At 48.4% G+C, this 13,883-nt stretch overlaps 1 protein-coding gene and 1 non-coding gene across 2 annotated transcripts in view; one reads left to right on the top strand and one right to left on the bottom strand.

The window, feature by feature from the left end:
* Positions 1-8,241: 8,241 nt before the first annotated feature.
* The window catches only part of Cdh1 (cadherin 1), a 70,414-nt gene continuing 64,772 nt past the window's right edge, over positions 8,242-13,883 (top strand). The window contains exons 1-2 of the mRNA XM_059264067.1: positions 8,242-8,403; positions 9,176-9,296. Coding sequence (XP_059120050.1) covers positions 8,356-8,403; positions 9,176-9,296 — 169 coding nt within the window. The 5' untranslated portion in view covers positions 8,242-8,355. The remainder of the gene's footprint in view (positions 8,404-9,175; positions 9,297-13,883) is intronic.
* Positions 12,714-12,817, bottom strand: LOC131912113 (U6 spliceosomal RNA). The gene has a single exon (XR_009379525.1). It is a non-coding gene; the product is annotated as a U6 spliceosomal RNA (small nuclear RNA).

Below are 13,883 nucleotides of genomic sequence, written 5' to 3'. Positions count from 1 at the left end.
CATAGTCTCAAAAAAATAAAAATAAAAATAATCAACCAATCAACTAACGAACCAAACAAATGAACAGAGATGGACTTGGGACTTAAAACCAGAAGCATGATCTCAAACAAACAAACAAACAAAAAAACCACAAAAAAAAAAACCAAAACAAAAACTAATAGGCATGGTCTGGAGAGATGGCTTAGCAGTTAAGAGCATTGGCTGCTCTTCTAGAGGACTCAGGTTCAATTCCCAGCACCCACATGGCTGCTCATAATGGTCTGTATCTACAGTTCCAGGGGATCTGACACCCTCACACAGACATATATGCAGGCAAAACACCAATGCACATAAAATAAATAAATTATTAGAAAACAAGAACCAAACCAAACCAAAGCAAAACAAAAACCTGGTAGGCCTCAGGGATTCAGTCCCAGACCAACAGATGTTAAGTCTGTGTAGGGAGCCAATGCTGGACTAGTCCTGGACCTACACCACTCCAGCCTCAAGGTGGCCTCTCCCATGAAACTGTGATCATCTCTCTGAGGCTCAGCTGCTTCCTCTGTAAAATGGGGTGAAAATTTTTCCTCTAAAAGTAAGCTGCAGGATGGACTACCCCCACTGTCCCCTGGACCCAATCTTCTTTATGGTTCCTCCTCATCCCTCACCATACTGGAAGTTCTGTCTTGGTACACAGCACTGGGAAACAAAAGATGAACACTAAAAACAAGACCTCTCTCCGGACTCCCAACATCTTCATCTTTCAGAGGAGACTAACAGCAACATTGGGTACTCTTACCACTTGTAGGCCGCCTACTCTTGGCTACCCTGGGACTGGAGTTTCAGCCAGGGCAACAGACTATTTCTTGCTGAATTAAGCAAGGTTTAGACTCAGGGTGCAGGCCTGTAATCACAGCTACCTAGAGAGCTGAGACAGGAGAATTATAGATTCTAGCTACAGAATGAGTTGAAGGCCAGACTGGGCAACTAAGTGAGACCTGCCTCAAAATAAAAAGTGAAAGGTTTGGGGATGTAGCTCAGTTGGTACAGTGTTTGCTTAGCATGCAGAAAGCCTCGGGTTCAGTCACCAGTACCTCACAAATGGGGCATGAAGGTGTGTACTTGTAATCTCCGCCCTGGGACGGTAGGGGCAGGGGATTCACAAGTTCATGGTCATCCTTAGCTTCATAGTGAGTTGGAGGACAGTCTGGGGTACTTGAGACCCTATCTCAAAACAAAACAATAACAACAACCAAAAAAATATAAAAGTAAAAAAAAATTTTTTTTAAATTAATAAATAAAGGGCTGGAGAGATGGCTCAGCGGTTAAGAGCACAGGCTGCTCTTACAGAGGACCTGAGTTTGGCTCCCAGCACCCACATTGGGTAGCTCATAACTGTCCGGGCTCAATTCCCAGCACCCACATGGCAGCTCACAATTATCTGTAACTCTAATTCCAGGGGATAAACCCTCACTTCCCCATGTTGCTTTTGGTCATGGGGTTTTATCAATAGAGAGCAAACTAAGACAGTACCATCCAATCTGCTGGGGGCCCCCACAAGATAAAGGGTGGAAAAGAGGTGTGCTTTTTCCCTCATTGGAAGCCAGGATGCTCTTTTCCCCCTCGGCAATCAGAACTCTTGCTTCTACTTTTGGACTACGGGACTTACACCGGGGTTTCTTGCTCTCTAGTTCCCCTGGCCTTTGGACTTGAACAGAGCTGTGCTACCAACTGTGGATGTGCTATCGATCCTGTTCTTTGGGGAGCTCTGGCCATCTGTAACTCTCTACCTCTCTATGATTCTCTCTTCCAAATCTAGAATATGGATATATTGATGGCAAAGTGCTGGATGAGGACAGGTGGGATTATAGGATAAAAGGGCCAGCCAAAGAACCCCACCCTGACCCTGAAACCACAGCTGTCCCTTCACAGCTTCAGGTAGAGCCTGACTTCCTGACAAGTCAGGATACCTGTCGTCCCGTCCCGTCCCGTCCCGTTCTCCCTCCCCCCACCCAGCTGTAACACTTGCAGAGATCATGTGTACTGATGCAATTGCTGCCCTCTAGCACAATGCCTGACACATACTTTGCATTCTCTAAGTATTTCTTGTTTTGTCTTTTTGTTTGTTTGTTTGTTTTTTGTTTTGAGACAGGGTTTCAAACTAAGACACTGGAGACGGCCTTCAACTCCTGGTCTTTGTTGTTGTTGTTTTTGGAGACACATTTCTCTGTGTAGCCCTGGCTGTCCTGGAACTCACTCTGTAGACCAGGCTGGCCTCGAACTCAGAGATTCACCTGCCTCTGCCTCCCGAGTGCTGGGATTAAAGGCATGTGCTACCACCACCTGGCTACATTCTGTAAGTATCTAATAAATAAATGGATGAATGTTTATTTGTCCATAGCCCCTACTACCTTATGAGCTTCATAAAAGCGAGGACCGTATTTTGTTTATTTCTGTGTCCCCTGTGTTGAGCAGAACATCAGGCGCGCTGGAGTACTTTATAAATGCTTGTTGTGTGACTCAACGAGATAATGGAGCCCAGCTAGGGAGTCATCGTCCCTTGGGCTACAAACCACAGGTGATGTAGAACTTGGAGGATCAGCTGACACCGCCTGAATCTTAGCTTCCGAAGAGAGAACAGCCAGAGGATTTCCTGCTTTTGGATAGTGTGCTATAGGAAGGGCCCAGCCTCTGGAGTGTTGTGTGCGCACGTTTTAATTACGTTTATTCACTCACGTGCAAAGGCATACTATAGCACAAGTAGGGTAGTCAGTTTTCTCCTTCTGCCATGTGCGTCCTAGGGGTCAAACTCGGGTTGTCAGGTTTGGCAGCAAGCACCTTTACCTGCTGAGCCATCTTACTGAACCCTGATGATGTATTTTTGCTTAAAAATTTGACTCTGGTATGGCATGGTGGCACATGCCTTTAATCCCAGCACTCCTTAGGAGACAGAGGCAGGTAGATCTGTGAGTTCTAGGACAGCCAGGCTACATCGTGAGAGCCTGTTTTAAACAAATAAATAAATAAAATAAAAGTCATGTGGGTGCATGGCAGGAAGACAAAGAGTAAGCTGGCTAGCTGGACTAGTCAGAATTGTCAAGCTCTGGGTTCATTGAGAGACCTGAAGTAAAGGGAAGACCCTCCGATGTATCAGCTTCTAGCCTCCGCATGGACACATGTGCAATTGCAACTGCATACACACCATGCACACAGATATGCTAAAAAAAAAAAAATGCATCTGGACCAGTGAGATGGTCAGGCAGGTAAAGGTGCTTGCTTCCAAGCCTCATGACAGAGTTCAACCCTCAGGATCCACAGGATAGAAGGAGAGAATCTATCTGTAATCTGTCCTATGACTTCCATACTCCATTCACACCATGGCATTTCCCCTCAGACAGATAGATAGATTGATTGATTGATAGATAGATAGATAGATGATAGATAGATAGAATATAATAAAAGTTGTATCCAAAAAAGAAAAGAATGATAAAGTAAAATTAAAAATTGTATCTGAAAGTTGGGAGTAAAGGCATACCATTTTTCTCAGCACTTGGGAGGCAGAGGCAGAGGCAGGTGGATCTCTGTGAGTTCAAGACCAGCCTGGCCTATGTAGAGAGCTCCAGCAGAGCATATACAAGCAATGTACAACATCTACATTTGTATTATGTAATTTAGAGATGACTTTTTTTTTTTTTTTAATGTTTTTTCCAGACAGGGTTTTTCTGTGTAGTTTCAGTGCCTGTCCTGGATCTCGCTCTGTAGACCAGGCTGGCCTCGAACTCACAGAGATCCACCTGCCTCTGCCTCCCCGGTGCTGGGATTAAAGGCGTGCACCATCACTGACCATCTAGGAAATGACTTTCATAAGGAGACTGTACATTGTTTATATGCAAGTAACCATGTCCCGCCCACACCCACGCCCCTGCCCCTTTGATAAGATCTCACTATGTAGCCAAGGCTGGCTTGGAACAGTCTATATAGACCAGGCTGGCCTAACTCACAGAGAACTGCCTACCTCTGCACCCAGAGTGCTAGGATTAAAGGCTTGTGCCATTACACCTGAGAAGACATTAGTGTTTTTTGCAGTCCAAGACTGCTCAGGGGGTTAATCATTAGCCTCCTCGTTGACCAGTAAGGCATCCAGGAAATGGAAGTCCATCAGCCATAGCCTCATTGTGCAGTGGAGAAGCCTGTAGCTTCCGATCCACCGAGGGCTGGGTGCCATTCATCCAGAGTGGGACAGTCTGTAATTTTCCTGGAGGGGTCTCCCGGGCACTTTTCCCTGTTAGGGCCCGAAATTCCTAGGTTCCTAACTCCTGGATTTTATTTTTTTTTCTCCTCCCAAGTTGAGAAGCGTTGGGTGCAACCACAGACCCTCTTCACAGCACATTCAACAGGTTAAGTCCCCTGCACTAGCTCTGCGGATTTCATTCCTTTGTCAGCAGTAAATTCAGCCCCCAGCACCCTCTTTAAAATGCAAATGACCCTGAGAAGTTCTAAATGATTAGCTGGATTGTGCGAAAGTTTTTCCCAGGCCACAGATAGCCTAAGAGGCTTTTCTGGTGGGTGTGGGGGAAAAGAGAGCCTGGAGCTGGGGAGGTTCCCAGGGTACTCATGTTTTTTTTGTTTTGTTGTTTTTTGTTTTGTTTTTCTCCACAGACTGTTTCTCTATCTCTAGACTGTTGCTGAACAGTGTTACATAGCCAGCCAGGCCTGGTGGTTCAAGCCTGTAACTTTCACAAGTTCAAAGCCTGTCTGGGCTACAGAGTGAGTTTAAGGCTAACCTGGGCAAATAGTTGAGATCTTGTCTAAAAAAAAAAAAAAAAGTACAAAAAGGGCTGGGGATATAGCTAAACATGGCCTGTGTCCTGGGTTCAGTTTCTACTAACAACAACGAAAGTGCTATAGAGTATGTAGGGGAGTCTTCTGAGGGCTGGAGATATCCAGTTCAATTTGTAGAGTGCTTGCCTAGCATTTACAGGGCCCTGGGTTGGATTCCCACACACTCCCGCCAACCTGGGAAGTCTGGTATGGAGGCACACACTTGAAATCTCAGCACTCTGGAGATGAAGGCAGGAAGATCAGAAATTTATGCTTATCTTTTAACCTACATAGTATGAGGCCATCCTGGGCGAGAGACCCTATGGCAAGACAACCACCACCCAGGACTAGGGGTGAGTGGTATATAACTCAGCTCCCACAGTGCAGTCTCTACAGACTGGCTCAGTGGATCTTCACACTCAAGGTTTATGCCTGTGTGACAGAAGAGTAAACTGAGGAAGTTCACTGTCTCACAAGGCCCCAACTGTATAGGGAGTCCCTTTGTGTTTTCTCCTCAGCCTGGACAGCCAGGGTGTGTGGGGACGGGGATGGGGGCAGGGTGAGTGGCCCTTTCTGACCCTCTCTGAAGCCGGGAGAAGGTCTTGATAAGAAATCTGAAGAGATGCATCAGGCCTCAAAAGTGCTTCAGACCTGACCTGTCCTTGCTGCCCTTAATTGTCGAAAATCCTTTTTATTGAATTATCAGAGTGTAATGGAAGAGTCAATGAGAGCCGTCACAGAGTTCCACGGCCAGTGCTTGCTGGGCAGAAGAAATCAAAGCCCCAAAGACTCCCTGCACCCAGCAATGATATAAAATATGTATTTTTACATAACTGGGAGGAAAAAAAAATAAACGTCAAGGCTGCCCCATGGGGGGAAACACCTCTTTATTTCCATTATCTTGTTCAGTGCCAGATCTGGGCAGGAGCATCAGTGGGAAAGGAAATACCAGAACCCTCTCCCTCTGTGCCTCCTGGTGGGCTAAGAGGCCGGAGGAGCCAAGAAGCAGAAATCCAAAAGGCTGCTGGGTGTGTGCTTGGAAAGCCATTAAACTGGAGGGGTCAGCCTCGGGGAGGGCTGGCAGGAACGGTGTGGGTTATGCGGGTTAGAGGCAGTACCTCTACAGATGAAGCCGTGCTCTTTGTGGAGTCAGGGGAAATACTGTAATCCTGACTATCCCTGGGGATGGGGAGATAGGGCTGGGCCTTTCAAAGGCACAACCCTCACACCTCAGTGATTGCTTTGGCCTTGGGCTCAGGTACAGAGAGGACACTAACTTGCCTAAGGTCACACAGCCAGTGACAGCAAGAACATTTTGTAGTTTGGGTTGCTTGTTTGAGACTCTCAGGGCTCAAAGTCAGGATGGTCTTGAAGTTATCATTCTCCTGCCTCCACTTCCCAGGTGCTGGGATTATAGTAGGCAGCACCATCCCCGGTGTATACAGGGATGAGGGTGGAATCCAGGGCCTTATTCATGTTTGGCATGCACTCCCCAAACTGAGCCACATCCCCAACCTCTGTTTTGTAGTTTTGTCAAAGCCTGGATGGATGGGAGGGTGCCTTTGTTGGCATGTAGCCCAGCCACCCAGACATGGCAGGCCACAGGCAGACAGGGAAACTGGTCTAATGTTTATCTATCTTATTTTTTATCCTAAAACTATGTACCAGGGACAGAATTCGTTGAAGAAGGTGTTGGTGACTGTGGTGTGGCAATGGCGTTAAAGGCCTCGATCTAGCTGGGTGCACACCTTTAATCCCAGCACTCGGGAGGCAGAGGCAGGCGGATCTGTGAGTTTGAGGCCAGCCTGGTCTACAGAGCGAGTTCCAGGACAGCCAGGGCTACACAGAGAAACTCTGTCTTGAAAAACAAACAAACAAACAGCCTCAATCTACGGAGCAGGAAAGCTTGAGTTCTAGTTTTTTTTTTTTTTTTTTAATTTTATTTATATTGGTGTTTTGCCTATGTGTATGTCTATAAGAGGATGTCAGATCCCCTGGAATGGGAGTCACAGTTGTGAGCTGTCATGTAGGTGCTGGGAATTGAACCCGGGTCCTGTAAGAGAGCAGTCAGTTGCTCTTAACCACTGAGCCATCTCCAGCCTCTGAGTTCTAGGTTTTTACTAGAACTGATGGATGTGGTGGTGCATGCTTGTAATCCCAGCATTTAGGATGCTGATGCAAGAGGATCCTAAATTCAAAGCTAGTCTGGGTTACTTAGGAAGAATTTGTCTAAAAACAAACAAAAAAAAAAAAACCAAATAAAAACAAAAAACAAAAAAACAGACAAATGTGAGCTAGTTGTAGGGGAACATGCCTTTAATCCCAGCACTTGGGAAGTAGAGGCAGGTGGATCTCTGTGAGTTCCAGACCAGATTGGTCCACATAGTGAGTTCCAGAGCATCCAGAGAGACCCTGTCTCAAACAATAAGCAGATAAACACGGGGCTGGAGGATGGCATAGGACTTAAGAGGGCTTGCTTCTCTTCCAGGAGACCACACCGAGCAGCTGAAAAAGTCCCTGTAATTCCTGCCGCAGGGGATTCTAATCCATTGGGTCTGCTCCCCGACTCACCAACTTGCTGAGAGCTGAAGTTAAAAGAACAGATTTTAGTGGGACATGGTCTGTAGTTCCATCCTGAAGTGGGGAAGCTGGGAATGGACAGCAGTGAGTTCAAGACCATACTGGGCTGCATAGCAAAACCATGTCTCAAAAGGGAGGGGGACAGATGTTAGAAAATTAGATGATCAGATGAGCCTGGTCTGGCGGCTCACTTATGCAATCCCTGTGATGGGAGGCGGAAGCAGGAGGATTGCTTAGGCTACTAAGACAGTTCCAGGCCTGCTTGGGCTGGAAAATAAAAAACAAACAAACAAAACGCAGCTCAGGCTATAAAACAAAATAAAGCAGCAGAGATGGTTCTGTCAGTAACGGCTGATGATGGGAATTCAAATGCCGGGACCTTCTTGGTGGAAGGAGAGAAGTGACTCCTGCAGGCTGTCATCTCCACACAGGCTGTGGCGCCTGCGTTTGAGAGCACACACACACACACACACACACACACACACACACACACGCTAAAATGTTTTTTAAAAATCCTTAAGACAAAGTAAACCAAACCAAACAAACTCCTCCAACCAAACACAATAAAGAAAAACGAAATAAAAACCTAGGTGAAGAGTAAAGTCCTTTGTAATCCAAGTCTCAATGGGCCACAGCAAGGCTGGGCTGGGATTCGAACGAACGTGGACTAGGAAATGAGGAAGTCTCCTAAGCCCGGCCCCATGCCACCAACTACAGTTGAGGGTGGAGGAAGTCGAGGGCCGTGCGGCTCCCTGGCTGCCACCTGCAGGTGCGTCCTCAGCCAATCAGTGGCGCCGGGGGCGGTGCCTTGGGGGCTCACCTGGCTGCCGCAGCCTCTGCCTGGCTCAGTGGAGTGGCGAGGCGCGGCGCATCAGTGAGTTCTCGGGAAGTTCTGCTAGACTCCAGCCCGGCCTAACCCGGCCCTGCCCGACCGCACCCGAGCTCCGTGTTTGCTCGGCGCCCGCTCGGCCAGCCATGGGAGCCCCGTGCCGCAGCCTTTCCGCGATCCTGCTCCTGCTGCAGGTACTTGGAGTGTCCTGACGCCCGGCAGGACGCCTTCCGGCCCCACCACCCGCTTCGCTCTGCCTTTCTGCCTGCTGCCCTCCCGCTTTCCTTCTTCCAAGAAAGTTGGGGTCCAGAGGGTCAGATCTCCCTGGAGGCTGCGCGGCGCGGAGCTGAGTGCTGTGGAGTGGGAGGGGGGTCCAGGCGAGCGCGGAGTGGCAGCCTCTCCCGCAGGTTCCCAGGTGGGGGCGCGCCACGCTGCGAGCTCCCGGGACCCCGAGTTGAGCAGGGTCCCGGTTTGAGGCGGCCAGAGGGGGTGTGGAGCAAGATGGGGGCCCGCATGAAAAAGTGGGGGGGGGGCAGAAGCAGAGCGGACGATCCGAGATAAGGAAAGGGACTTTAGTAGCATAGAAACACCTGCCCTGTAAAGAAGGGACGGTAGGCTGGGGATGGGGGCTCTCTGGAGTAAGAAAGAGGAGTCTGAGGGTGTTCGTTGAGACCATTTGCGGTCTAAGGAAAGTGGTGGCCAGAAGAGTAAAGGCGTCTCCAGTGAGCTGCAAATGGAGCCAGGCAGGGAAGGCAGTCTAGGCTGCGAGGTGGCGACCCTAGAAGTCCCCTCCCCCAAGAGTTCTTGGAGTTTGGCGGCTAGTTTCGGGTTGAGAGGGTGGCGTCCCTATCTGCCCCGAGGGGGTCCTCCCACAATCCCGACGCCCCAGGCGAGGGAAGGGTTACGTCGTTGGTTTCGGTGTGGGCACCCCAAGTCACCAGGTTGCCTACCATTTCTCCACCCCAGGTCTCCTCGTGGCTCTGCCAGGAGCCGGAGCCTGAGCCCTGCAGTCCCGGCTTCAGTGCTGAGGTCTACACGTTCCTGGTGCCGGGGAGGCACCTGGAGAGAGGCCACCTCCTAGGCAGAGGTAAGGGCGCTCTGCTGGTGTAACTGGGCAGACTTAGATCGGGTGGGGTCGGGTGGGGAAGGTGCCAAGAAGTCGTGCTCCCATGCCGTGGGATGGAATGGACAAAACTCTCCTTTGGGATTTAGGCTGATTTGGGAGTCTAAATTTATCGATTGTGGTTGATCAAGGTAGATAAGTCTGGCTGTGCTATTTATACAGGGGCAGGGATGGGCCAAGGGTATTTAGAGGTTATCGGTATTTCTCCGACTTATTACTGGAGTCGGCCCATAATTTCAGACCGCCAAAACCTGCTGGGTAGGGCCAGTTGGTCTGTATTCCTATTTAATGAGCAATCGGAGGCCCAAAGGTGACTTCACAGGGTCAGCAGGACAGGCTTCTGAACCGGGATTTGACTCCCACTATTTAGGCAGTCACTGAGGAACAGGCTCTTGGTGACTTGTGGCTTGTGTTCATAGAGATGAAAGTATTTGATACAGGTATTGTTGTTTTTTTGGGGGGGTGTATTTCGAGACAGGGTTTCTCTGTGTAGCTCTGGCTGTCCTGGAACTTGCTCTGTAGACCAGGCTAGCCTCGTTGTTTTTTACTTTAAGAAAAAGATGGTAGCTCTGACTCATACATGTAATCACTCAAAATATTTCAGGTCTTATCTCAATGTGATAATCTAGAATTTTCTTTGTTTCCCTGTTGGACATGGCTGGGAGCAAGGCAAGGGGACCAGTTTTTTTTTTTTTTTTTTTAACCGGCTTCCCTAGTTTCCAGGTGCGTCTTATGTATCAAAACCACCTCCTCCTCCCTCATGATAAACAAAAAAGAAACAATACAAAAAGAAGTTACTCAGAATCCCCTTTTGGGAATCCTTTGACCAAGTTTGTTCTTTTAGCCATACCTGAAAAATCTACAGCAATCATGATGGTGTCTAAAATTTGTGAACTTTGGAAGTTGTGCCCAGGTTTGATGATGTGTTTTACAGAGAAACAGCAGCTCGGTTGGTTAGTTGTATTCACTTTTCTGAGACCTGGCTGGTTCTGTGGAGGTTTCTAGGAGCCGAGGAAGGCAGTGTGGCCCTGAGGTCAGAGTGGTCAATGATGGCCCAGCCTGACTTACGCCCAAGGAATAATCTGGGCCTCTGGTGGGTTGCTGAGAGTATTTCAGGAGGTCCTTTGGTGGCACTTTGGGACAGGTTAGTGAGGTGTGGGTGGCCTAGGGTGTTTCCAATTGTACCAGTGGGTTTCTGGAAAGAGGTAGACCCACTCAGTCTTGAGCCGTGCAGGGTTAGGCATGGGAATTTGTAAGTATATATTAGATATCCCAACCCAAGGGCTGGTAGCTTTGTTTTCCTATGGCGGGATGACACATAGCTGCACCTTAGTTAGGATGGTCTTTGTGTGCATTAGCCGTGCTGGGGATCAAACCCAAGGCCTGCTACATGCTAGCCAGGCACTTACCACTAGTCTGTTGTTTTTTTGAGACAGAACCTCCCTATGTGGAGTGGGCTGGTTTGAAATTCATAATTTGATCCTCCTGCCTCAGACTCTGTGAGTGCTGGGATTACAGGCTCACTATGGCACTAGTCTGCTTCTACTGTGCACATCTAAGCTCTAGTGTCTAGTCACTAATACCACTGCATATCAATAACACTACCACTTAGAGCTAACAGTGCCACCTGTTCACTTCTGCCCCCAGCTGTGAGCAAGGGCTTCGTTTACCTGAAGAGAAAATGAGAACTTCTGGAGAGTGGACAATGTTCTGGTCCTTAAGGAACTCAAGGGTTTGACTGGCTTCTGTATTGCCTGAAGCATCTACAACTAGTCTTTCTCTTTTCGATTCCCTTTTTTCTCAGAGAGAGAAAGAGGGGGGGGGGAGAGAGAGAGAGAGAGAGAGAGAGAGAGAGAGAGAGAGAGAGAGAGAGAGGAGAAACACGAGTGAAAGCAAGTGAGAGCTGAGCTGAGGCTTGGTGTGGTGGTTCACACCTATAATCGGCACTTGGGAGGCTGAGGCAGGAGGATTGCTAAAAGTTGTAAGTTTGACGTTAGCCTGGTCTGTGTAGTGAGTTCCAGACTAGCCTGGACTACAGAGTGAGATGAGATGAGGCTCTTTCAAAAAAAAAAAAAACGAGAAAGAAAAGAGAGGGAGAAAGGGAAGGAAGGACAGGGCGTGTGTGTGTGTGTGTGTGTGTGTGTGTGTGTGTCTGCTGTGTTTGGGGAAAACAGGGACCATTGTAAAACAGGCTGAGGACAGAGGTCTTGAGGTGGGGGAGCTGAGGGCGGCTGGTGATGGAGATGGAGCCTGTGCTGTGGGAGGAGGAGGGGTCCTGGCTGGTGGTTTAGGTGGAAGAGGCAGCTTCCACACCGCATCCCACAAGCTTCCATGTGGCTGGTTCCAGTTCCTTTATGCTGAGGCTCCTTCACTGCTCAACAGGGCTCTACTTGCTCCAGTGGTGTGTGGAATCGCTGGAGGTCAGATGTGCCGTTCCAGAAATCACACATTTCACCTCAGGAACTGCTTTGTGACTTAAAAGAGTTGTCTAGATTAGGAAGGTGGTGGTGTCACTCTCTCTGGACCTCCCCCGGGAAATGGAAGATTGTGGCATTGGCTCCAGGCTCTACTATCCAGGCTCCTGAAGAGTTTGCTGCCCCGGAGTTTGGAAACAAACCTGCCACTGGTGGCTGAAAGGTCACAGATAGTGTTAGATTGAACAAAGGACTTGGCGTTTGCAGGCATCGCTCCCAGGCCCCGTTAGCTTGACTCCGCAGCTTCAGCCTTCTACATTCTTTCACTGGCTTCGGAAATGCAGAATCTTAAAAAAAGAAAAACAAACCCCTCCCACTATCTAAGCATATTCTTTAGTTAGGCTGATTTGTTCATTGGTTCTGTTTTTTGTCTGTTTGTTTGTTTTGTTGCCTTTTGTTTTTGAGAAAGGGTCTCACTATGTAGCCTTAGCTGGCCTGGAATTCGCTGTTGTATTCATTCCATCATTCACTCGATGTTGAACTCATTGAGATTCCCCTGCCTCTGTTTTCTGAGTGCTAGGAGGCAGATACCTGTTCTGGCTGTTCTGTTTTTTTTTTTTTTTTTGTTTGTTTTTGTTTTTGAGACGGGCTTGGGTAGCTCAGGCTGGCCTGGAACTTGTTATGTAGTAGTGGATGACTTTGAATTTGTGATCTTTCTGCCTCCACTTCCTCAGTGCTGAGATTACAAGTGTGTACCACCATACTGGGTTTTGTTGTTTATAAGCTGGTTCTGTGTTTTCTTTTTTCTTATTTTTTATTTTTTTTGTTTTTCAAGACAGGGTTTCTCTGTGTAGCTTTGCGCCTTTCCTGGAACTCACTCTGTAGTCCAGGCTGGCCTTGAACTCACAGAGATCTGCCTGGCTCTGCCTCCCGAGTGCTGGGATTAAAGGTGTGCTTCTTTTGTTTTTTAAATAGGAAGCTCTTGACCAATTTTCATGTCATCCTTTTCTGGGGGCTATGCTAATCTCTGTTCCATTCCAATTTTAGTCTAAGTGCTGCTGAATGAAACACTTGTCGTTTATTTAGACAAGGTCTAATCCAGGCTGGTATGGAACTCATAGTGTAGCCCAGTTTAGTCTTGAACTCACGGTGATCCTCCTGCCTTAGCCTCCTGAATGCTAGGATTACTGACAACAACTGCCAGGTCTAGTTTAAGCTTTAGAGTGTGGATTATCTTCCTTTTTCTTTTCTTTTTTTTTTTTTTCTTTTTTTTTTTTTGAGACAGGGTTTCTCTGTGTAGCTTTGCGCCTTTCCTGGGACTCACTTGGTAGCCCAGGCTGGCCTCGAACTCACAGAGATCTGCCTGGCTCTGCCTCCCGAGTGCTGGCATTAAAGGCGTGCGCCACCACCGCCCGGCTCTATCTTCCTTTTTCTTAGCACAAACTTTTCAGAGACCCAGGTGATGAGACTTTCGCCTCTCAGAGTACTAGACAAATGCACACGGGTACATCTCTATGGAGTGAGAAGGACAGCTGACGAGCTGATGGCTTCCTCCCATAGCCTTCTTTACCAAGTCTGGAGGACAAACAGCCTTGTATTTTGGGCCTGGGCTTCGGTCATTTGATGAATTGACCTAGTTCCCAGGCATCCACCTGTGTGGACTAAACACACCCATTTCCTCTCCTTTCTGAAGGATGTGCTGAAAGCTGCCAGAGACAGTGATGAGCAGACATGAAACTCCTTTAGGATCCCCTTACATCATAAGATACCCACTTCCCACCCCCAGCCTCCTAAACTTCCCCTGATTACTCATGCCTGTGACTGGGGCGCATGTAGGCCTTCCTAGGAAGGAGACTCACGGCTGCCACTCTGTCCTTGTCTTTGTGTTTCCTGAGGAGTGTGGGCGGCCAGGTCGCAGGCTAAGCCAGGCCATTTAAGGAAAGCCGCCTCAACTGCTGCCCGGCCCTCCCTGCCAGGTGGATATGGAAATCCCTGTTTACTCTCTGGGGCTTTTTATTGGCTGAAATGCTCACCTTGGTATCTATTACACATTTCCTTCCAAGAGCAGCCCGAGATAAGCCAGGTGTGGGGACAATCAGCTCTTGAAATCTCCCAGAAGCTGCCAAAACCCTAAATC

Source organism: Peromyscus eremicus, chromosome 5, assembly GCF_949786415.1.
Source record: "Peromyscus eremicus chromosome 5, PerEre_H2_v1, whole genome shotgun sequence".
Lineage (NCBI taxonomy): Eukaryota > Metazoa > Chordata > Mammalia > Rodentia > Cricetidae > Peromyscus > Peromyscus eremicus.
This window is presented reverse-complemented; position numbering and strand designations above follow the sequence as displayed.